The sequence below is a fragment of the Thamnophis sirtalis genome, unplaced genomic scaffold (assembly GCF_051295495.1).
Source record: "Thamnophis sirtalis isolate CommonGarterSnake01/CBP01778 unplaced genomic scaffold, rThaSir2_p1.2 scaffold_9, whole genome shotgun sequence".
In the NCBI taxonomy this organism is placed as follows: domain Eukaryota; kingdom Metazoa; phylum Chordata; class Lepidosauria; order Squamata; family Natricidae; genus Thamnophis; species Thamnophis sirtalis.
In genome coordinates, this window is record NW_028261389.1 from 34,128,641 (window position 1) to 34,153,111 (window position 24,471).

The window sequence follows — 24,471 nt, forward strand, 5'->3', positions numbered from 1 at the left end:
TGGATTAATTATGCATACACATATAGCCCTTTCTTTCAGGTGTTTGTGGTTGAACTGAGTTTGAAATTTCTCCAGGGAAAATAAAAAAAATTTTTTTTAACAATTTCTTAAGGGTAGGATTTTCTGTAGCACCACTGCTGAAGAAATCTAATTAAATGAATTCCTTCTTAATCTCTTTTCGTGGGATTTAATGGACATGAAGAAAGGATTATACAATAAAAGTCAAGCCATTCAAACACAGCCTTCAACTACCTGATAACAAATAATGTAGAACAGGGCTGTCAAACTCGTAGCCTGCAGACCGGATGCATCATGCGCTGGCCACACCCACACCCAGTTTAGCGAAGGGGGTGGGGAAAGGCATGATACATCACATGATAATTCCGTGATGACATGAGTTTGACACCCCTGATGTAGAAGAAAATCACAATCCACCATAACAATTTCTTCTTTGATAGAATTTCTAAAGCAAATTGTCTTTCCTCTAATTGAATGATAATTTGTAGGGTAAAGAAGGAGCATCATTTAACTGCAAAATGCTATTCTGCAGGAACATGAAGACTTCAGTGGCATGGTAAAAAAAAGTGTGAAAGCCTAATTTGTAATAGCAGGCATCAAAGTGATTTACAGTTGACAGATCTTCATAGCAACCTTAATATTAAATTGGCTTTAATCAAGTCACATCTGAAAGGCATTGGGAGAGGTGATCCAATTTAAGCAGAACAGCCAATCCAATACATTATACACAATATAGCTCTCTGTATGAGCCTTCCATCTGTCTCTGTAGCTCTTTTGAAAGTTGACTTACTACTTTTTAAATAGGTAAACTTGAAACTGATGTGAAAATTGTACTATTGGAATCAAAACATTTGAGTGTGGAGTATTTTAAACACTAGGTCCATGCAAAAGGGAGGGGGGAATCCTTCCAGATCAAAATTACTATTGGTTCCTCATGAGAAGGGTTATTTTAGTACTCTTCAAAAACTGAGCCTTGGACATCATTACTGTTTTCTTACTCAAAGTTCTACTAATAGATCCTGATCAATCTCCCAATCAATCTTGGTGCTTATTAGTTACTTATTAGAATAGAATCAAATAACACCCATTAGTTAAAAAGAGAGATATTTTCTATATTTTATTTTTCCATTTGGGGACCAGATTTGCATGTGATTTGTGTGACAGTGCATGCAACTGAAATGTGTGCCTATGTATATTGTTGGGTGTTTTTCAGATTGGATGCTTGGCATATTGCAAGAGATTTGCTTTGGCAGGTCTAAGCATTGAACAATCCACTCCTCAACTGTACCATTTTGATTCATGCAGCTCTGGCAAAACAGCATGATTTTGACTTAACAATTCTGTGTGTTGATTAGTTCAACTAAGAGTAGAAAAGTGAAGTTCTGGGATGAAAAAAAAATTAATGAGATAAAAACGAGACACCAAAAGCATAAAAGATGATGATTTTATGATTCCTCATTTTCTCTTTTTCATCCTAGAACTTCATATGGTAAGACAGAAGTTTCCTTCAGAACCATTTTCCTTACCTGGATTATTATCATACATTGATTTTGGAAACTTCAGGCATCAAAGATGGTGACTGAAGAAGATAAAGAGAACAAACCTGTTTTTTACTCTCAGCTCTGCTCTTTTGGCCAGTCACACACAGGAGCTATTTTATGATTTCTGCATTTGGCCATTCTGAGAAGTTCTCTTAAAGCTGAACCCTTTTCAAAGAGACAGTGTGGTGACTGATGGCAGTAGCAAACATTTGGGCTAGAAAGGGCTAGCCATTCATGAGACAAGCACCTTGGCATGGCTTCAATTGACTGAATCAATGTAAAGGAACAAAACTGGCTACTTAAAGTGCCAGTGACAATACTTTCCTTGCAAAGGGCTTTTCCTTTACAACAAAATATTTAAAAAGAAGGTGTTTTTACAGGACTCTGATTTCCTTTTTCTAAGAGCAATGTGTAAAAATAAACAACACCTCCTTTCATGATGGATATGAGAGAACAAAAAACCCATTTTTTATTTTTCTACTTAATATTTTCTATTATTTCTTCAGCCAAAGTTTTCATTCTGATAATGAAATGGTTCTCAATGGCCTTCCTTATTTGTTTGTTTGCCTTCTTTCGTATTTCTTATCCCCACATCCTTTATCTTTTGTATTTCATATTCATTTGGTTGAAATGTCTTTCTTTGATTCATTTATTTCATGTTAACTCAGAAGATTCCTCATCATGAAAAGTGTCTGTAAAAGTTCCTCACTTTTTAAAAAAAGGAGACAGCTGAACCTACATCTATTCCTCAAGTATTTTAGGAAGTTTTAAACAATTTGTGAGAAGGAAAATTTCCTATCATGTAGGCATGTTAATTGATTCTGTTGCAGAGTTCAGACAAGTTTATGGCATAAAGCAAAATCTGAAAAATGCTTATCAGAGGCAAATAAAACTTAGATAAATGCATACAAGATATGCAGAAATCCTAGTTCAAGCTATATTCAATATTCTGTAAAAACTATTGTCTATTTCTACCATTCCATATGAACATTCTTCCAATATAGTATATATTCCTTTTATCTCACAACTTTATTTATTCAGCAATGTAATATAATTTATTCAGAGTATAATGCAAAAAGTATGTAATATCTCAAAAAATCAAAATGAAAGAACACAGGATTTGAGAAAGCAGCCAACACTTTTATGGAAATTGATTCCAGAACAGAATCATAATCGGATTTAAATGACAAGCTCATTACAGAGAGGACATTTTTCTAGGTTGCTGTTGATTCCAGTAATTGCAGTTGTCATATTTCTGTTGCGGAGCTGAAAAAAATTCAGAGCTCCTCTCTGAAAAGGTTGTCCTCTGGTTTAGAAGTTTTTTTCTGAAACAATGCAGAATAAAGAGAAACACATCATATCATGAAGGAATATAGCTTGACAAAGGAGTTAAGCTTAAGCCCTTCCACCTCCAATTTATTTTTCAATTTTAGCTCAGTGTCACTTGTACAAATCAGAAACATATAATCCTAAAAATAAAACTACCTTACCATAAAAGTGAATCATTTCTTGTAGCTTAATGACAAAACAGATGTTATGTATTTCAAAAGTCCCAGATTCCGTTTCTATCATCACCAGGTAGGACTGGGAAAGTCTCACCTCTAAAAACTTGTAAAACTTTATGCACTATCCTTCATTACCTGGACCAATAGCCTCCTTCAGGAACAAAGCATTTTCCTCTTGAGTAATACATAAATAGGATATTGAAACTGAATTTTAATACTTTATAACAGGGGTCCCCAGAACCTGGGCCGTGGTGAGCAGTAGTCCATTCAGAATTGGGTTGTGTAAGTGGAGCTGTGCACATGAAATGGAGTTGAGCACACACACCTGCTGCTTACACAGAACCATTTCCTCTACACAAACACAAACACACAGCACACTGCTCCGCTAAGCCAGAAAGGTTGTGGACCACTGCTTTAAAAAATAGAGGTTTTTTAAAATTTAATTATCCTTATGAAAGGAATATATATCTTTCATGGAATCTTTCTCCTCTTCAGGACTCCATATTACTGAAAGTAAAATTATGTTTAGATTCTCTTAATCTTAGATAGGCAAATGCTGGACAAATGGGCAGATGCTGGAAAATATTCTTGTGCTCTGTTGATACTTAATCATCACTCAATTACATATTCCTTGATAGAAAGCAATTTCTTCCATTGTCCTCATGATGCTGTTCTCAGCTCTAAGTGTTCAGGTATTAAAGTAGTCTGCTCCCCCCCTCCCCATTTCAATACCATCCAACAACCGAGGGCAGATAAGTAAACGCTGGTAGGTTTTGCCACCTATTTAAAGAGAAGATATTCAGCTGAAGAAAAGTGGGTATGAGCTTGTCCAGCTGCCATTCTGTGACTTAAAGAGGTATATACTGGCATGTGCAATCTAAAAATAAAAAAAAACGCCCACAAAGAATCGAACAGTGACAGACAAAGCAGCCTCAGGAAGACAGAGCCTTGAAATCATACTCTCTCCATTTTGTCTCATAGATGGGTGTTTTTCTTATTAGCTGGTATAAAGTAAAGATGGAGGAGGACACTGCCAGAGGATTAAATTAGTTACTTTGCATACAAAAAGTGTTACAGAAAAAAGTAGAACGCCATTATTGGCAATGATGGCAGATGGAAGAGAGTGTGGCAATAGGAGCTGTATATTGCATGCCAATATTGTTTTCTGACAACTGAGAAATTCGTGGAGAGCAGCACTTGTGTTTAATAGTGGAGAAAGGGCCTAGGGTGTTTAATTAGCAGATTGTTGCCCTTTTTGGCTAACCGCCTAAGAATCTATGCAATGACTGCATTCGAATGATACATGGCATCTGATGTGCTGAAGTAATAGTAGTCATGAATCAACTGTTAGGCTGCAAAACAGGTTTGAAAACAATAAGCTAATTATTGCTCAAAGACTAAGTATTTTACAAAACTGTTAAGCCTAAGACTTTTTCCATAAATGGGTGGGCTCCTAAGTGTTCCTATGGTTTATAATAGAGACAGTCAAGTGCTGAAATTCAATTTTTTTTATACCGGTTCTGTGGGCGTGGCTTGGTGGGCCTGGTGTGGCTTGGTGGGCGTGGCAGGGGAAGGTTACTGCAAAATCCCCATTTCCTACCGATCAGCTGGAACTCGGGAGGCAGAGAATAGATGGGGGTGGGGCCAGCCAGAGGTGGCATTTGCCGGTTCTCCAAACTACTCAAAATTTGCACTACCGGTTCTCCAAACTACTCAAAATGTCCATTACCAGTTCTCCAGAACTTGTCAGAACCTGCTGGATTTCACCCCTGGCATCAGGGCTTTTGACAATACATTGTATGCCATTTCTGATTATTTACATTACAAGAATGGCTCTTGGTTTTTAGCAACATCACTAAGGTTTATAATTAATTCTTAAGATTGCTTCTGTCAAAGAAGTGAATCAATTTTATGCTTATTAATTCCCAAACCTTGCCCAAGGTCTGAAGTATCTGTACACACAAAGTTTACCACACTTCTCTATTTTTCCATGAGTCTAAAGCTTCCTTTCTCTAATCCCTAGAAACACATAAATAAACATAAACTCAGAATTTCCAGAAGTTGGAAAAACAAATTGTGCAAAGGAGAAAACATAAAGCACTGAATGTAATCATTCAAACTAGTCCAATTTGTATTACCTATTCCAATTCTAGAGTTTCAGGTTTAAAGATTAATAACTAATAGAACACGTCTAAATGTTATGGAATTGCACAGCTTTTCAAAAGGAGGAAGCAGTTCTTACATTAGCTAATGAGGTAACATTTTCATGTGATCATCTTTCCGAGGATGAGCATGAACTCCAAATACACTTAGGGAACACTAGGTGGGAAAAAGCTGATAGGGGATAGGAAGAAATGTTTTGAAACTCTATAGTTTTTTAGGCATAAATTTGGAAATGATGTTGACAAGAAGAGAAAAGCTAGCACCAAATTTCCAGGATGATGTCAAGGATATCGCAAGCTGTTGACTAGTCAAGGAATCATGTGTGCAAAAACTCATCTGTATACTCACTTCTCCCTTTTTCTCCAAGAAGGCATTACAAAAATCTGTTATTCTCTCCACAGAGACTTCATCCAAGAGCAGCACATCCTGCTCCTCATCAGCAGTGTAGAAGGCAGCCAAGGCAGGTAGCTGGGACTTCTTTAAGTGGAAATAAGACAGAACCCGATCATTACCCTGGATGTTGATGTCCACCAGGATAAACAGAGCCTTCAAAGAAAGAACAAAAACATAACTTTAAAAAGTTCATGGAGCAAATAAATATGATAACACAGATTTATCGTGATGAGGAATTAAAGGACGATAAGGTTTCACCAGAGTTGTCTTTGTAAACCCTAAGGCTTGTAAATTTATCCAAAGAAGTGTAAACCTGTTGCAAGTATATTCATTAATTTTTTTTATAAGTAATCATAAAGAGTATTGTAATTTAAATTCCACTAATGAAAAAAGAGCATGAGAAAAATATTTGTATTAGCAAATCGTGCATGCACCAAACTGGCAGTAATGCCAGCAGAAACCTACCCCTGCCCAGATACTATATAATAGAAAAGCTAAAGAAATATAAACATAGTAAAATATACCCTGGATGTGCTATAAAATATTCAATATTTTTACAGTCACAGTTGTCTAGCAATATTAAACAAAAATGATCCAATTAACTTTTCTTACTGCTGACAAAATAATTATCATTGTAGCATGGTGCCAGTAAATGGGTGGTGGAATGGAACAGCTGAATATTGAGCCTTCTTCATTGCATCAGCTTTCCTCTAGAAAATGTATGTGGATGGAGTATATGTTCCAAGTCTGTATTTACAAAAATTTGATTTCTGTTTGCTAACCTAGTTTTAACACACACACACACACACACACACACACACACAAATACACACACACTGAAAATATGATTAAGCTTATAATTTGAATTAATAATATGAAATGATAGAGAGAAAGAAAAGATTAAAAACTCTTAGGTAATTTTTCTAATCAGAAATGTGCACTTAAAATTGGGTCCTTCCAATTCCATGTATTTATTATATATAAAATCAAAAGTTTGCTGTGTCATTCTTAATTTGAGCGGGGAAGTGGTGGGGTTTTGTGCAGTATCACACTCACATTTAATCCTCCTACTTCCCCCATTTGTATTTTAATATATGAAATATGATGTAAGCAGAACTAGCACTCCCCAAAAAATCTTTTGTGGTATTGACTAGGAATATTTCAGACTTACCTTGCTTTGAAAGTCTACTGCTGCTTCACGGTACTTGTTAATCCTCTCAGTATGCAGTGGGGACGTCTTGTCACTGAACAGAAGAAGATGGGTCTGAACTGCACTATCAAAGAGGCCTACTGCAGTCTGTCATGATTAACAGATGAAGTAATATGTTGATTAGAGAATGGAAGCATTAATCCTCACATGTTCAAAATAATCCTCAGCCACGAGATAAATTTATAATCAGGGGTTGGAAGAGAATGCAACTGAGTTGAAGGGCTAGAGAAACAACAAAGGCAGATGATACTCAATATCAGAAGTAGGCATTGTAGAAATCACAAACACCTGTTTTGGTATCTACAAAGCTCCATTTTTTTAAAACTGTCCTTTAAATCACATTTACTTTTTTTAAAGTGGGAAGTTTGTGTTTTCTAGTTGAAACTGAAACTGTAAATAGCAAATAAAAATGGTGAGTGACTGCAGATAACTGCTTAGTTTGGAACTGCATCCACCTGCCCAGAAAAATGACACAGGTACATCAATTATAACAGGACTAAAAAAGTTCCAAGCATGTCTGCTAAGCTTTGAAAAACAGACTGAACTGACTCAAAATTGGTTACTCTTTTGAAGTTTGCCTGATGTTTGATCTGTTTCATTTTGTGGAATCTCTTTGTTTCTTTTTAAGCCATTTGCTAGTGGCATTGCTGATATAAACACAATTTCCAAATGATGTATTTAAGGCTATTGAACCAAGATATAGGGTTGGTTTCAACAAAATAAATATGGAGAGGAGGAAAGTATGACTAGTGTTGGCACACCTTCTACTGAGTAATCTGTATACCTCATCCCCTATATTTGTACAGCAAACAAGACATTGATAAAAGGACATGAAAGAAGTTGTGTCAAAGGCTAAATCTCCAACCTAGAGCCCTGATGCAATCATCACTGGAAGTGGAACATTTTCTTTAACTTTCATTTTAATGTTGTTGTTTTTTGTATTTGCCATAGTTGTTGCTATTGTACATCTAAATATTTATTTGAAGATTGCCACCCCTCCCTCCATTTTACTTTACTTGATACCTTAGTAGTACTCATCCTTAATTGGTTCCAGGAGGTGCAAAGAGTACCAAAAACAAGGAGTACTAAACAATTTTTTCCCATAAGGAATAATATAATGAGTCATAAAACAGCTGGCACTGACAAATTCTAACTTATGTGTTGAGTACCAAACAAATGATGAGTACCAGGACAAATTTTTCATGCCAAAATGCATTGAGTACCAAATTAGATGAATTTCAAAACAGTTGAATACCAAGGTACCACTTTACTTTACTTTACTTTGCAATTTAATAGAAAGAAGTTTCAATAAATTTAATGCTACATTTTTTCAGTTTCAGTTTTCTTTGTTTCTTACTCATTTAAATATTTAAATACCATGAAATTTCATGTCTCAGTAATTTTTAATAAATGGATTGTTTGCTTTCATCATGAATTTAATTAAAATGGCTGTATGACATGGTGTGCTCTTCTAAGTCAGAACAGAGTGAAAGCAAACCTGCTGAAAATACTGAAATGACCACATGTGTGTTCTCTCTAATATTACACTGATAAATTATAAAAACATAGCAGAAACCTGGAAAACACCATCTGGAACTGGAAGCCACAAAGTTGAGGCAGGTTGGGAGAGGACACTAAAAGAAGGCACACATCACCTGGGGGTGGGATGATGGAGCAGCACACACTAAGTCTCTGTGAGCAGCTTCCAGTCCCCCTTGGCATTTATTGCATAGTCTCTAGGTGGTAGATAATTTGTCATCTGACTTTTCCTTTCCCCTTTCTCCCCCTGACACTTCCTGAACTGCAGTTGCTGCTCCCACAAGCCAAACAGAGAACTGGAGAGTCTGCAGCTGAGCTGCTGCTCCCTCATGTGCCTCATAGAACCACAGTGAGAGAAAGAGAAAGACCTCTGTGTCAGAGACCCTGCCAGCTTTTACATTAAAAAAGAGGAATATGTGAGAGCATTCCAGAATTAATAAGAAAAGGTCAGTGAGTGCACTTCTTGAAGTACCTTCCAGCTCAGGCCACTGGGACTCTACATTGTGGGAGGTCCAGAATATTCTGGCCTTCGGTTTCAAAGCTCCATTTCTCTTTCCATGAAAATAGCTAGACTACAAAACTCAAGAAAAGACCAAGTCAGACATGGGCGATGCTCTGACTATTAACACACAACGGGGACAAAAAAGAAATCTCAGCAAGAGATGCATTCCTCACATGCAGAGTTGAAATGCAAAGATCTATTAAAACCTTCAATTATACCTGTGCAACTTTTTCCAGAGCAAGGACTCCAACTTGCTTTTGAAAGGCATTGCTTGCAGGTCATATTTCAAAGGGGAGACATTAGAGCAAGAAGCAGAAGAAAGTATGATGTTTACATTTAATTACAATTAAATATACTTATAGCAATAGCAGTTAGACTTATATACCGCTTCATAGGGCTTTCAGCCCTCTCTAAGCAGTTTACAGAGTCAGCATATTGCCCCCACAGTCTGGGTCCTCATTTCACCCACCTCGGAAGGATGGAAGGCTGAGTCAACCTTGAGCCGGTGAGATTTGAACCGACGAACTGCAGATAGCAGTCAGCTGAAGTGGCCTGCAGTACTGCATTCTAACCACTGCGCCACCTCGGCTCTCTCGCAGTTATTGCTCTTTTTTAGAATTGCAGTGGTATATTGGTGCTCAGCTGCTTTGAAATTCATTAACTTTGGTATATAACGCATTCTGACATGAACATTTTGTCCCATTACTGATGGTTTAGTGCCCAATGCACAAGCTAGAACTTGTCAGTGTCAGCTGCCTGGTGACTCACTACATTATCCTTATGGAAAAAAAATTCATGGTACTCATCATTTTTGGTACTCATTACACCTCCCAAAACCAATTAGCAATAAGTATTGAGATACCCTGTATTAGTCATTAATTTTAGAGGTCTCTGGAAATCACATGCAACCTAACTCTGCGGTCAACATAACTCTGAGGTTTGCCCTTTCTGCTCACATGACACACACCACACATATGCCACTGTGAATTGTTTAGGGTAACAGATAATCTGACATTAAAACTTTCCTTCTAATATATCAATTCTTTCCCTTATAACAATAAACTGAACCTATTATTATAAACTAAAGCTAGATCATTATAAACTCAGCAGTCAAATAAACTGTACTATTTAGCTTGTAGAAAATTCATTTGTTACCATGGGGTTGTACTCAGTCACCCAACGGAGTTCATTCATCCGGACAAAGCGACTCAACATTGCAACATCGACTTTATTACTGTCCTGGATTTCCAAATCTTGCCTTTTGTTATCCACCTGAAATAAAGCAAATAATCTTGCTATCACCATTGCACTTCAGCTACTGTTCTTTAAAACACTTGCAGAAAGCATTTCAAGGGCAATAAGAAATAATAGCCAATAATAATCCTTCAAGACCCAGACATTACTTCCCCACTTTTGAGCATTATGTTTTTTACACAGATATTTAGCCTTCTGCCTCTCTCCAAACTTGGCTTGGCTAGATAAATAGCTAACATAGATTTCTGAACTATTAGCAGTTGAATTAAACTAGCCTGGATTCTAAAAACTAAGGTGGATTATTAGGTGTTTGTGGGACTTTGGGAATGAGACCTTTTTTATTTAAAAAAAAACCTAATTTCTACTTTTTGCAAAAGTTCATCTGCTAATTTCATTACTTCTAGGCTTAATAAACACTGGCATAAGCATGTGTGGATTTCCTGGAAACATTGTGCAAGCAAGAACCCTTTCCAATAAATACAGGCATTTTTCCAGAAGATCAAGGAAAAATATTCAGACTCCAAACACTCCATTTTGGGGAACAGATTTCCCACTGACATTTTCTGGGATCTTATTGACAGTTCCTTAACAAACATGCAAGTAAGAAAAATTCAAGTAAGTAAGCAAATTCCAGAGGATTAAGTCAGTGCTCAGATAAATTTCCTTATTGATGTATATATGGCTCTACAGCAGAGATGTCTAACCTTTTTGTCCTTGTGTGCCGAAGTGTGCGCTTGCCAGTGTGCATGTTTGTGCCCACACCTATAATGCAATGTATGCACAACAATCCCCTTTTGGGCCCCAACCCCCTGCGCATGCACGCACAAATCCCCCATACAACCAGGCCCCTCATGCATGTGCATGCGACTCTTCCTCCCACAACCCATTTTGGGCCTAGCAGGCATCCCTGAAGCCTCCTTGGACCAAAATGGGATTCAGGGGGGCGTGCTGTTCCCCCCATCCTCCCTCTCGTCCTCCTGACCATGCGCACATGTGTCCTGCATGCGCAGCAGAGATCCTAAAATCAGCTGGCCAGGGGGACGCAAGCACGGTGGAGCTGAGCTGGGTGACGGCTCGTGTGCCCGCAGAGAGGGCTCCGCGTGCCGCCTGTGGCACGTGTGCCATAGGTTCGCCATCGCAGCTCTATAGAGTATAAGTGAATGATTTGTATGAGAAAGGGAGGGAGAGAGGGAGAGGGAGATCCTGGGCAATGCAAATCTCCATATTCTATTATATCCACCAAGCATATTTGTTCTTTTCTCCAGAAATACCTATCCCAGTCCTTTTTTTAAATAGAATCTGTTTTGACTTTGTTATTACTATATGCCTTCAAATATCAAAGCAGCCATTAATGTCAATTACTCTTTGACTGCTGTGGGAAGAAATCAAAAGTAACTCCATAGAAAATAAGGTACAAAACAAGTGAGAGCCAGAACACATAAACTCTTGAGATACTTCCAGTGACCATTGGAGTCAGTGGAAAAGCCTTTACTAGAGGTTGGAATGGGCTACAGACTGTAAAAACAGATCAGCCTTATTCCGACAGTGTACATATTTGTTGTTGCATAAAGAGTCTCCTATATCAGAGAAACAACATGTATATGTATGATCAGATAGACCTTCTTAAGGAAATTATTTGGGGAGGGTGAGTAACTAATCTAATGCCACTGGATTGTGCCTGGATTAGTGTGGTTAGTTTTGATTGCAAAACTCTGGTACTTATATGTCATCTTAATATATCCAGAAACCCAAAAGAATTTCAAGTATTGAACATAAACCCACCAAAAGTATTTAATAATCTACCCAGCTATCCCCAGTTTGATGTTTTCAACTTGTATAGGACTGTAATTCCTGTTGCCTTCAGTTTACATGTTAGCTTTATATAGTAATCCAATACAGCAGTTAGTTGGTTATTTATCCCTCCATCTCTACATAACAAGGGAAGTCCTCATTTGGTATCTGGACCTGGGACCAGCAAATTTATTACTAAGCACAATAGTCATGTGACCGTAATGGACTTACCATAAGTCATGGTTGTGACTTATGATTTTACTTCCATATTCTCCATTTATCTGCTTGTCAAAGTCATTTGGGAAGTACACAAATGTCAATCATTAGATTAGAGAATGCTGCAACAATCATAAATGCATATTTGTTGTGAAGTCCCTAAATGGCAATCTTGTGATTGTGGAACACTGCAGCCATCATGTATGTGAGGATTGATTGCAAGCTGTTGTTGTTGTAAATTCAAATGGTTAGGAATGAAACAGTCAGTAAGCAAGGACTATCTGTAATTGACTGGGTTGAACAGGTCCTCTTCAATAGTGGAACGGGAAAAGAGGCCTTCAAGTGAATCTTGATTTCTGGCAATTACTGTACATGGATAGGTCCATGCAGTGTTCTTGGCAACAATTTTGGAAATCGGCTTACCACGGCTTTTTTCCTAGAGTTAAGAGAAAGGGTCTTGTCCAATGTCACCCAGCTGGTCCATTCCAGCATCTTAACTACTATGCCACACTGGATGTCAATGGAAGTATTAATTGGATGTGTAATGGGAATTGATTTTTTTTATCAAGTAGATACATTCTGTAATAGTTTAAGATGATAAAAAGCACTTATTCAGACATCATACTAACTGGCCAAGGAAATCTGCTACCAGTATCTCTACTCAAAGTAACTTAAAGATTTTTCTGTACAAATCAGTCAACTGAAAGTTCAACTTAATGAGTGGGGACTGCATTTGTAATGCCTACCCTGTGCCTCAATAAGGAAATTGTTAGTTTAGCTACCTCTCAAAAGGGGGGAAAACCATACTTAATTTGTAGGTATGATTTATTTTCACTCTCTACCTCTTAGTATTAAGCCTAAAAACAGGGGGGGGGGTGTTAAGGTTTATACTAGAGAAACAAAATATGGTGAAGGCCCTAAAACACAGGTGTCAAACTCGATTATGTCACGTGATGGATTATGTTGTAACACAGTGTTTTTTGCCCTTGTGGAGCCGGAGTGGGTGTGCCCTGCACGTGATGTATCCGGCCATGGGCCACCCCTGCCCTAAAATATGCAAATGGAACATACAAGAACAACCAGACATACCCTGATTTCCAGTTTAACTGCCTTATTTTTTTTTTCAATATTGTTGGAATGATCTATTTTGAATGTTGAAATGTTGATACTAAAGTCAAAATAATGTTGGAACACTTCTGGTAAGACAGAAACAGCCAGTTGGAATAGGACTTTTTAGAACTGGGTCATTCCAACCACAAAATCTTTTAAAGCAGTAACAGACAGTGCCAGTCTTTTCAGATTACAGAAAAGCAATTGGCTTGCTTAATGCTTTTGCATGTTTAGACATACATACATACATACATACATACATACATACATACATACATACATACATACGTAAATACAGAAGCAATCCAAGCCAAACCTATCAAAAAGACATTTTATAATATAGAAATATGCTAGAATACTAGTGCAATAAATAACTAAATGTTATATTAGCACTGTAACTCAGCCAATCGTTCAACAAACTTGCTATTTCTCTCCCTTTCACTTTTCAAATTCTGAAGGAGAACATTTAAGAAAAAAGGTATTGTATGCTACTTTGGGTTTCATGGAGCCAAGCTGGATAAAGCAGGTCATTTATTTCTTCATAAAGTATATAATCTCCATGCAGTTTGTACAATTCTCCTGGGATGAAACTAAGCACAAATTCTCCAAGGTAAAATGGGGATGCATGGATTTGGGGGCAGCAAGACAATGAACAAGCATATTACAGAGAATAAGCACAGCAGAAATGCTACTATTTAGCTTTGGGTGGGGGAGTATAAATTACCCAAATGTATACAAATGTGTACTGATTAATATTATTTGATCTTGCTTTTTTCAATGCTGGAGTCATTCCAAAACATTCCACTGACTTTGAGGAGAGAAGTTCTTTTTTTTAAAAAAAAAGAAGGATCCCCATTGGATATCTTTCCTATGCAATATATTCATAATTTGTTTCTACTACTCCTGGAACCATCTCTTCATATCTCTATCTCTGCCTTCATGAAGGTAATTGCTTTGCCATGTTTATAGTATCTTAAACCAGACTCAACAATGCTGTTATCCTTCAGCTGTAACACTCCCGTTTTCCTAATGCATCATTTGCTATTTTTTCCTACAAAGGAGGAGGACAATATGGGATAGTTACAGGCTGTTTTTATTGTTTGCACTTAAGAGTTTTCCCCATTCAAGTACTCCTAGGTAAATGATCAGTGAAACACGTAGTCATGGAAACTTGTTTGACAATTGCAATTTAGGTAAATGAAGAGTTCATACCAAATAAGTTCACTCCTGCTTTTATCCCTTAAGTCCTTGTCCTTGGAGAATACTGTAAATTTTTGTTCTGTAAATAGTGCCTCCTCAATTGATAATATTGTTGTTTTTAACATTTGTTCTGCTTCATTGTACAATTTACTTGTTTTGTATTTGAGCTCTCTAGTTCTAGATACTCAACAAGTTTAGCTTTTCAGCTACTTGTTATAGTATCTAATACTACTTTGGGGGCTTCATTGGCCCATAAACATCCAGCTGGTGTCCATGGAAAAGGGAGGATTAGAACATGGACTTCCCTAATCTTAGCCCAGCATCCTAACCATTATGTCATGCTGGCTTTTATTCCTCATTGACATGATATAAACCATCAATATTGAGAAGGCATGATTCCATAGTTAACAGGATATAACAACAAGTTTTGTAATGAAGCATCTTGTGGTTTGGGCAACTCTTCACTCAGCTTCATCACTTTACCTTTGAGGACTGCCTGAGCAGGATGCTCAACAGTCCATTGAGTTTTTAAATTCATACAGCGCAGCTGAATCTAATGGAAGAAAAATAATTCAAAACTTGTCCTAATATAGATTAGGGTTAAAACTAATTTCGTCTTACTCCAAAATTTGTTGAGTTAGGAAGTTGCAAAACACTATCCTTGTGACTAACTCACTCAAGCTTGTTTTATGAACCAAACTTTAGAATATCATATAGATTCCTACATACCATAAATATGACTGAAGACAAGTCCCCATTTATACCTATTAGCTGTAACATTTAGATATTATTCAAGGAAGAAGCAGAACTGCAAAACAAAACCTACCATACGAAAGAGGGAGATGGTATTTTGGGTGATATTATAGTGAGAAAGAACTTGAGAACTGGTGCAGATCCCAAATGGTACATCTGGTATATTTTTTACCATGGTAAGGAACTCTAAGGCTTCGGGTTTTTCTGAATCCTGAAAAAATAATGAACAAATTGAGAAAGATTTTTGCAACACTATGACGTATATAGAGATTGGTTTTTGTCCCCAGAGCTATCCTATTCATAATTCTAGGAACAGGAAAGGGTATAAAAATTCTCTTAGAGCTTTTCCTGCAGTGCAATTTTACCATCACAGAGCATGTCCCACTTCAGAAATTTAATTTAATGCATTATTTAAAGAATGGTTTATCTGCTGCTATCATTCAATACTGAAGCTCTCAGAACAACAAGCAAATTAAGCAAAAGTGTATTTGAGGTTTTGCCAATTTTTTAAATTTATTTTAGGTACAAAGGTAGATGAAGAGGAGGAGGAGGAAGATACAGTAGATAGAAAGATGATAGAGATAGATATACAAACATACAAACATACAAACATACAAACATACAAACATACAAACATACAAACATACAAACATACAAACATACAAACATACAAACATACAAACATACAAACATACAAACATACAAACATACAAACATACAAACATACAAACATACAAACATACAAACATACAAACATACAAACATACAAACATACAAAAAGAAAACAATGAAAGAAAATGTCCCTGCATCCTGCATCACATCAAAGTTACCCTGATTATTGACAATTAGACAATCTGTGTCCCCTTGGGTCATCGTTCCACAGATACTTTATTATTAGATTTCTCCACACCTTCAACAGTAGCAGAGCTTCTAATGTACTGCCTTCACTGGAAAATTTCTCTAAAATTCAGGGAAATATTCAGACATATAGCTTTCTTGAAAATAGCCAATGTTGAGCTATGTAACATAGTCAAACATCTACAGTTGATTACAGAAAATATGTTGTAATCATTTTTATGTCGTAAAATGTTTTATAAAATTTGCAAAAATTCAACTCTCCAGGAGCCATGGGTCTGGGATTTTGGATACATTCTGTAAATTAGCCATTTGATGTACCTTAGTTCAAAAATTATTGCCTTGTGATGCACCATTTCAATCAGTTAAAGGTTACAGAGTTTAAATTATGTGTGTTGTGTATGTGCACGTGCACACACACATATACACACAGAGAGATTGCAGGAAATGGTGGAAAGAAACATCAACCTGCAACAGCCTCCCCCAATATGTGGTTATTCAGAGGGCCAGTTGGGAAACAAGAGAGTTACAAGCCAGCTCTTGACTATGCTTCAGGGGTGGGTTACTGCCAGTTCTAACCTCTTCTATAGAAGAGGTTCCACAAATCTACAGTGCCGTTTAGAACCAGTTCCAGCTCCCTCCCCCCGCCCGTCCGCACATCATCAAGATGAAGAGTGAGAGGAGGAATTCTGGGAGTTGAAGTCCACAAGTCTTAAAGCTGTCAAGTTTGAACATCCCTGGGTTTTGTTCTAAAGGGTTAGGGGTGGAAGGGTCTTATAACTTGACAGCTTTAAGACTTGCTTACTTCAAATGCCAGAGTTTCTGAGCAAACATTTTGGTTGCTAAGCAAGAGTGTTGTTAAGTAAGTTTCACCACATTTTACAAGTTGGCCATGCCTACCCAGTCACATGACTGCCAAGCCACTCCCACTCACTCACATGGCTTGCAAGCCACTCCCACCCGGTCACATGGCCGGCAAGCCACTCCCACAAAGCTGGCCACACCTACAGAAGAGGTTCTAAAAAAATTGAAACCCACCACTGCTATGCTTGTAAGAAAAGTTGCCCTATGGCAGCAAACAGGTTATCTGTGATGGCCCAGTTGTTGGTGAATTAGAACTTCCAGCATCTTCTTTACTAGTGGTTGTTATGGCAGGATTTGGTTGGCAGTTCAATGGTTCAAATCCCTAGCGCCGTTTAGCAGAGTGAACTCCTGTTACTTGTACCAGCTTTTGCCAACCTAGCAGTTCGAAAGCATGTAAAAATGCAAGTAGAAAAAATAGGAACCACCTTTTGTGTGAAGGTAACAGCGTTCCGTTTGCCTTCGGCATTTAGTAGTAATTCAGTAAGAATTTCTTCCATTTTGACTGTCTTTTACACTTAGCAGCAATTTAAGGGGAGAATGCTGACATCTGGTGGATATTTATTTTCACAGACTCCATTGAAGATGCATTTTAAGATTACTTAAAATATATAAAACTCCAGAAAGGTCTTTTATGTTTGTAATTTCTTATAATCTTCTCTAATAATAATGAAACAGCATGATTTAGAGAGTTAAAACTGGCATATTGGTTTATTACAAAGTGTTTATTATTGCTGTTGTATTTCTATTCTTAGAAGCGTTCTTGGAATATTTTATCACTGGTGTCAACAATATTTAGCTATGTTCAGATATAATATCCTTGCTACAGGAAAGGAGATTCCTGTTCCCCTCAAATAGCATAATGTTTTGGACTATCTTCATGGAAAGTTTTAAAAATGCCCTTTTAAAACCACAGTAGAAAAATATCTAATGTGATCACATTTTTGTAGGTAGAATTTACATGGGCCTTCCTTAATTTCACATCTGTTTGATAAATTGGACTATAATTATCATAATTCCCAAACAATGTGGATCAAGATTGTGAGTTGTAGATCAATCATGTTTAATAGAATTTATTGATGCCCTTTGAGGAGACTCCAGGGGAGACCCTCTTGTAGCTCTGGCAGCTGCAGGAGGGTATCATGTTCTCCAGCTGGCTCTGATTATGAGAAACAACCTTCAGAAAACATGTTGAGAAAATAAACATACTATGTGCCCTTGAGGTTAATTTGGCACTTATTCGATAATGCAGCCTTCCCTAACCTGATGCCCTCCACACTTTTTTGTCCCAGCATATCCTGGAGGGTAGCAGGTTGGAAAGTACGGCTCTCATGATTTTTAACTCAGATTTGTCTTGTGTCCTGTAACAGGCAGATTAATCTTTCCTGGATCAGTTAATATTACAGCATTTTATAACATGCTAATTACCGGTATACCTTTCCAACTTCCCACAATAAGTTTCTCAATTAGCAAAAAGTTGTCAATTTAAAAAACTTCTATGGCATTTTTTTTTAAAAAATCTTTAAAAATAGTATAGCATGGAGAAATAATAATATAAAACATTCATACAGAGTTTTCAAAACAATGTTAAAGTAGCAAGGACTGTTTAAAAGTTTGAATTAAAAAGACAAATCTTGATTCTTTTTGAGACCAATGAGGAAAAAGTATTTCCTGTGGGATTGAAAACTGAAACTGGCCACAAGAAAGATGGTCCCTTAGATCAGTGTTTCTCAATCCAGCAAGTTTAAGATGCATATTCTTCAATATACTATATATTATTATAAGGGACTTATAATATATGCAAAATAAATAAATGGGGGGGGATTGATACGGCATGCTAAATATAGTTCCCTTAAATATAGTTTATGAAATCAAACACATTTTTCATAGTTGACACAATGTGCTAAGCTATGAATCATAGGTAATAAGCATAATAGCTAGGTTCGACAAGTACTAAACCCAAAGCAGGCAAACCACAGTGCATTTTCTGTAAAACCAATTACTTAGTATCTTGTTGCATTTCAACAGACCTCAAAGAATCCAACAACTGCCACCTCAGCTCCATCAATGAAGGCTGCAGTACTTGGGATATCTTCCAGAAGCACAGGCTTCCTTTCCTCTTCGATAGTATCTGGAGGAAATAGAAGGAAGGTACTGTTTAACTAGCATCTTTTTATGGCCAATTTCTAACGATTGTCATGACCTGCTTTGAATTTTCATATTAGCAAATCTTCATCTGGACAAATTGTTCTTTCACATATTTATCTTTAAACACTGCCTGGGAATAACATAACCAATAGAAAAAAAATGTCCTTTTCTGGTTTTGGTGCCACCTGCCATTAAGCAAGATCTGTTGCAGCATGGAGCATTCTTGGATGAGGTACCTAATGTTTAAAATTCCACTTATCAAGTAAGGCCCAATACCATTGGATTTTTCAGATGGGGAAATCTGCTTGTTCATTTGGTTTTTAAGAGATGGATGGAGCTGAAGGATGACTAACTGCATTTAGGCTTCAACTCTTCCTCATTACAGATATATTTCCTCTTAGTGTTTCTTTTCTGCAGGTCAATTTTATTCTTTTTTGTTGTTGTTTTCAATACAAGACCAAAGCATGAATTGTTTTACTATGATCCATGGCATTATTTCCCATCATGAACAACTGAGACTGCTGTTTGAGTAATTTCATAATAAACAGGAATGAAAGAGAAATTTGGTTTACGGTGATCCCACATGATTATACCGATGAAGGGGGCCAGTCTGTTCTACAATCTCTTTTTTCAAGGTTTCCTAAGAAAATCATGCATTTGATTTTCCCTGAGTTTTTCCTAACCTACTTAGATACTGAAAATTTTGTTCTAGCTGGGAGTTGAGCCTGGTGCTTACTATAACAGCATCCCCACCATATCCCTCAGATAGGTTACCTTTCCTTAATCCAAACTAGTATAGTAACTATTTTTCAAGGCACCTGAGGGTAGAACAAGAAGCAATGGGTGGAAACTAATCAAGGAGAGAAGCAACTTAGAACTGAGGAGAAATTTCCTGACAGTTAGAACAATTAATCAGTGGAACAGCTTGCCCCCAAAAGTTGTGAGTGCCCCAACCCAGAAGTCTTTAAGATGTTGGATAGCCATTTGTCTGAAACGGTATAGGGTTTCCTGCCTAGGCAGGGGGTTGGACTAGAAGACCTCCAAGGTCCCTTCCAACTCTGCTATTGTATTGTATTGCTTACTGTAGGTGATGAGGGCAGGAATCCAGTACCTTTGAAGAGCACTAACTTCTCAAAGCTGATTTAAATGTTGCTGTCCTAGACTATTGGTATGTTTCTTGGTCTATTCACTATCCCCTTTTCTAAATTTGAGACAGGCTTTCTTACCTTCAGAGGAAGAATTTTTCTCTCCAGATCCAAAAAGGAACACACCACTGAGGAAAACTAAAAGAAAGGTAAGCAAGAGGGAGTTTTCCATTGCTCTGACTTCTTTTCTCCTTGTCAGCTCTTCTGTTTCAGGCAGAAAAAACACCTTTGAGCTGTCACTTAATCAGACGTGACAGCTTCAAAAACTGTGGGAGTGAAACAGTTGGGAATGGCCACCTGTACCCTTTTTTCCCTCTGATGTAATAAATCTAATTATTGTATTGTGCGACAAACTCCACTTTCACAGCTTAGCAAATAAAAAGCAAAAACACTGAAGTTCAGGTAAGTTAACATAGACAGAATTTGCTGCTTATTTCTGTACAACCGGGCTAGCATTAAAACCGTTTTTAAAAGTTTGTTTAATGTTTTAAAAATCACTATAGATTTTGAATTGATTAAATCTTTATATGTCATGAATTCCCACCCCACCCCCCCGGGTGCCTGGGGAGACGCAGAGGAAAGGGAAAGGGGGGGGGGTTTCAAAGATGTTTGCACAGATACTAGCATGTTGTCAAACATTAACTTTAGAACTTCATTATCTGTGAAACTAGATAGCAATATTTTAATTATAAAAATCAACCTGCCAATTTCACTACATACGTATTTTCAATTGAAACAAATATTTTCAATTGGTTAAATATTGCAGTTCAATTTTCATAGATGTTATTTGTACTTGTTTGCTGGCCTTTATTAATGCCACCCAGAAATCTTATGGACTGGAATTTAGAGTCTGGAAAATCTTTTTTTCTGAAACTTTGTTTTGTGGCTGTTTCATTTAACCTCTCTTATCTCATGTACATTTTGCCTGCACCACCTTCCACCGTTGTATTTTAGGTTTCTATTAAATGAGCAGTGGTTTCTCTTACAAATTTCTGCCTGTTACACAGAATAGCATTTGTAAATGGAACATTCTTCAAGTTATTTGCTTATTTATTTTGTTCCTTAATTCTGTGATTCTCAATATAGCCTTAAATCGTCAACTAGTTCTCATTTCACCTCACCTCCCAGATCAACTAGAGCAAACTGTTGGTTTTTTTTGTAGCAAAATGGTTTATATTTTAGAGGAGAGAATGTGACACAGATGCACTCACCTCCTGCAAAGAAAACTCCAAACCCTACAGGTTCAGTCATCATTGGCCATTTTAAAAAAGGGTGCTCCCCCAAGCAATATGTACTGCCTACACCTAACTTAAGCAAAGGAATAAAAAAAAATAGACCCATATACTGATGACAAACCATATTCTTCCTATAAAATGATGCAAAGTCTGGATCTTTGGGCGGGGGAGGTGTGAGGCAAGAACTTTGCTTGATAGTCCTAATGTGTAAAGGGGAAAATACCATATTTTTCGGAGTATAAGACACACCATTTTCCCTCAAAAAAGAGGTTGAAAATCTGGGTGCATCTTATACACTGAATACAGCATTTTTTGCCTCCTGAAACCCTGCCCTCTTCACCACAGCCTTTAGGAGGCTTTCAGAGTCCTCCTGGGGGCTGGGGAAGGCAGAAATGAGCGAAAAACAGGTCAGTTTTTGCGAAAAACGGGTCTTTTTTGCTCATTTGGGGGGGGGCATTCTCCCAGGAGCACTCTACAAGCCTCCTAAAGGCTATTCATGCCCCCTTTTTGGAAAAAAAACGGTCCCATTTTTACAAATGCAAAAACTTTTTTTTTTAATTTGCCTCTTCAAAATCTTGGTGCGTCTTATACTCCAGTGTGTCTTATACTCCAATGTGTCTTATACACCGAAAAATACTTAAATCTCTGTATTGTGAGAAACACAAGAAGTTCACTCTGAAGCAAAGGACAAAATTGGCTTTATTTTCAAAGACACTGTTATCTTTACAGGCCAGGTCAGGAAGCGCATCCTATATTAATAGACAAGGCAACTCCAAATGCAATTCTGGGAACCAAATTTAAACAAGACACTATCTGTTGACAGAACTTTTCATATAAGGCAAGGAGAAAGAGAAATTCTAAAGCCAACTTTCTTTCAGTCAACTGATGTGCCATGATAGCAATTGGTTAAAGTTGGTGACTATGTATCTTCTGACCAAAGGCACTTCAAGAATTGATCCTGTGCAACCAGAGAAATGCTTTGTCCCTGTTGATTTTTGTGTAATTATTTTCAAGGTAGAAGGAAGAGAGACAGATTCTCTCCAATAGCCTATACTGGCTAAATTTCTTTTCACAATAGAAGGGTTGGGTTATGTGGAAGAAGCATGGCATGCATGTGCCAGAAACTGACACACTTGGAATAAGCACAAGCAGCAGAAGAAGCAAAAAGAGAAAATCGGGCAAAATTCATTCTGTCCATTCCTTTTTAATAGCCAAGTTCCATTCCCAGGTGAGATGGTTGTGCTTATCATCATCAGTGAAGAGAGACTTATTGCAGTAGTTTCCTCGGGCCACTAAGCCCTTTGGTGCTTCCTCAATAGGTGTCATGAATTCATACTCTTCTGGCCGTGGCCCATAGCTACCCACCATGAATACAGCCTTATCCACTAGGAGAGAACAAGCCATAGAAAGACAATGTATCAGAAGGTGGGACAGAAATAGAATGGAACACAAAACACAAACAATTTTAAAATGCAATACAAACATTTAATGTAATAATGATTGGAGTTTTCCATCACCTGGATTGAATTCAGATTATATCATCCTTTAGTAGATTTATCAGCAGTTGCTACTGCAACTAACACTCAGAAAACACCCCAGAAAGGAATTTTAAACATTAATTAATTTATATTCTCTATATGATAGAAAATAACAACAATAGCATCCCCAAAACTTTCAAAATGCAGTTTGTAAAAAATGCCCCAAATCCTCCCAAGATTATTAAATGTTTCCACATTTCAGTGTTTTCACATAGGTTTTCAACTTCCCTCAGTTTCCCTAGCGATTAGATCATTGCTTCTTCAGAATGTCATTAAAACCTAACTGTTTCAAAGGATCATGAGAATGGACTTGCTGTGAGTGGAGAACTTCTGGTATTGAGAATCTGTTTTCTGCTTGATTATTTCTTTGGGGTGGAGGTTTATTGAAACGGTTTTACATTTTTTGTTTTATGTGGGTTTTCTTTGTTAATACAATTTATTGTGAGCTACTGTATTTTTCAGAGTATCAGACGCATCTTTCCCCCCCCCTAAAAAGGGTGAAAATTTGGGTGTGTCTTATACACTGAATGTAGCCAAACACACCCACCAGCTCCAACCTTTTGGCCTCTGTCTCCCAGCAATTTATCTCCTTGCAGCGAACGGAGACTTGCGAGGCTGCAATAGGCTATAGTAATCCCTGCCGCCTGAAACAGCTGATGATCAGGAGAAATTGAAAGTGAAACTTGCTGTTTGCTCCACTTGGCAAATTGCTGGGAGGCAGAGGCAGATTTTTTTTTTTCTTGTGCTAATCGGGCTGTTTGCTGCAAGGAGGTAAGTCAATAACTATAAATGCCTATAGAATGCTCAAATTATTAGACTTGAGCCAAGGTGGCGCAGTGGTTAAATGCAGCACTGCAGGCTGACTTCTAGATCAGCAGTTCAGCGGTTCAAATCTCACCGGCTCAGGGTTGACTCAGCCTTCCATCCTTCCGAGGTGGGTAAAATGAGGACCCGGATTGTTGTTGGGGGCAATATGCTGACTCTGTAAACCACTTAGAGAGGGCTGAAAGCCCTATGAAGCGGTATATAAGTCTACTGTTATTATTATTATTACTTATTTTTTAAAGACTGCTTTATTATTGTTCTAGACAGCTTAACAAAATGAAGAAGCTTTTTAAAATAAATGCTTGATTTGAAGAGGCCCAGTGCTATTGTATCTTCTTTTAAATAGCAGAGAATAACTATACTTCCAAAAAGCACATCAATTTTAACAGCATCTGTATAAGTATAGTCTGAAATGTAACACTATAAAGTGTATATTGTCTGTACTGTTTGCTGTTTATTGCGAGGAGGCAAATTGCTGGGAGGCAAAGGCAGATATTTTTCCCTTGTTTTCCTCCCCAAAGCTAGGTGAGTCTTATACTTTGGAGCGTCTTATACTTCAAAAAATATGGAATGTAAGCCTTTTAACAGATTTTTCTGAAACTTTTATACAGGGAGGGAGGGAGGGAGGGAGGGAGGGAGGGAGGAAGGAAGGAAGGAAGGAAGGAAGGA

General features: G+C 37.4%; 1 protein-coding gene across 4 annotated transcripts in view; it reads right to left on the reverse strand.

The window, feature by feature from the left end:
* Window positions 1-2,678: 2,678 nt before the first annotated feature.
* The window catches only part of ARHGDIB (Rho GDP dissociation inhibitor beta), a 39,165-nt gene continuing 17,372 nt past the window's right edge, over window positions 2,679-24,471 (reverse strand). For 2 of the 4 annotated variants that reach the window (XM_087723282.1, XM_087723281.1), the window contains exons 6-11: window positions 18,942-19,042; window positions 15,269-15,406; window positions 10,027-10,143; window positions 6,792-6,917; window positions 5,576-5,773; window positions 2,679-2,884 (exon numbers count right to left, since the gene is read on the reverse strand). In XM_087723282.1, the coding sequence (XP_087579408.1) occupies window positions 2,837-2,884; window positions 5,576-5,773; window positions 6,792-6,917; window positions 10,027-10,143; window positions 15,269-15,406; window positions 18,942-19,042 (728 nt within the window). In that variant the 3' untranslated portion in view covers window positions 2,679-2,836. Of the gene's footprint in view, window positions 2,885-5,575; window positions 5,774-6,791; window positions 6,918-10,026; window positions 10,144-15,268; window positions 15,407-18,941; window positions 19,043-20,285; window positions 20,445-22,120; window positions 22,825-24,471 lie in introns of those variants that run through there. The other 2 variants (XM_087723283.1, XM_014052234.2) reach the window with 2 other exon arrangements.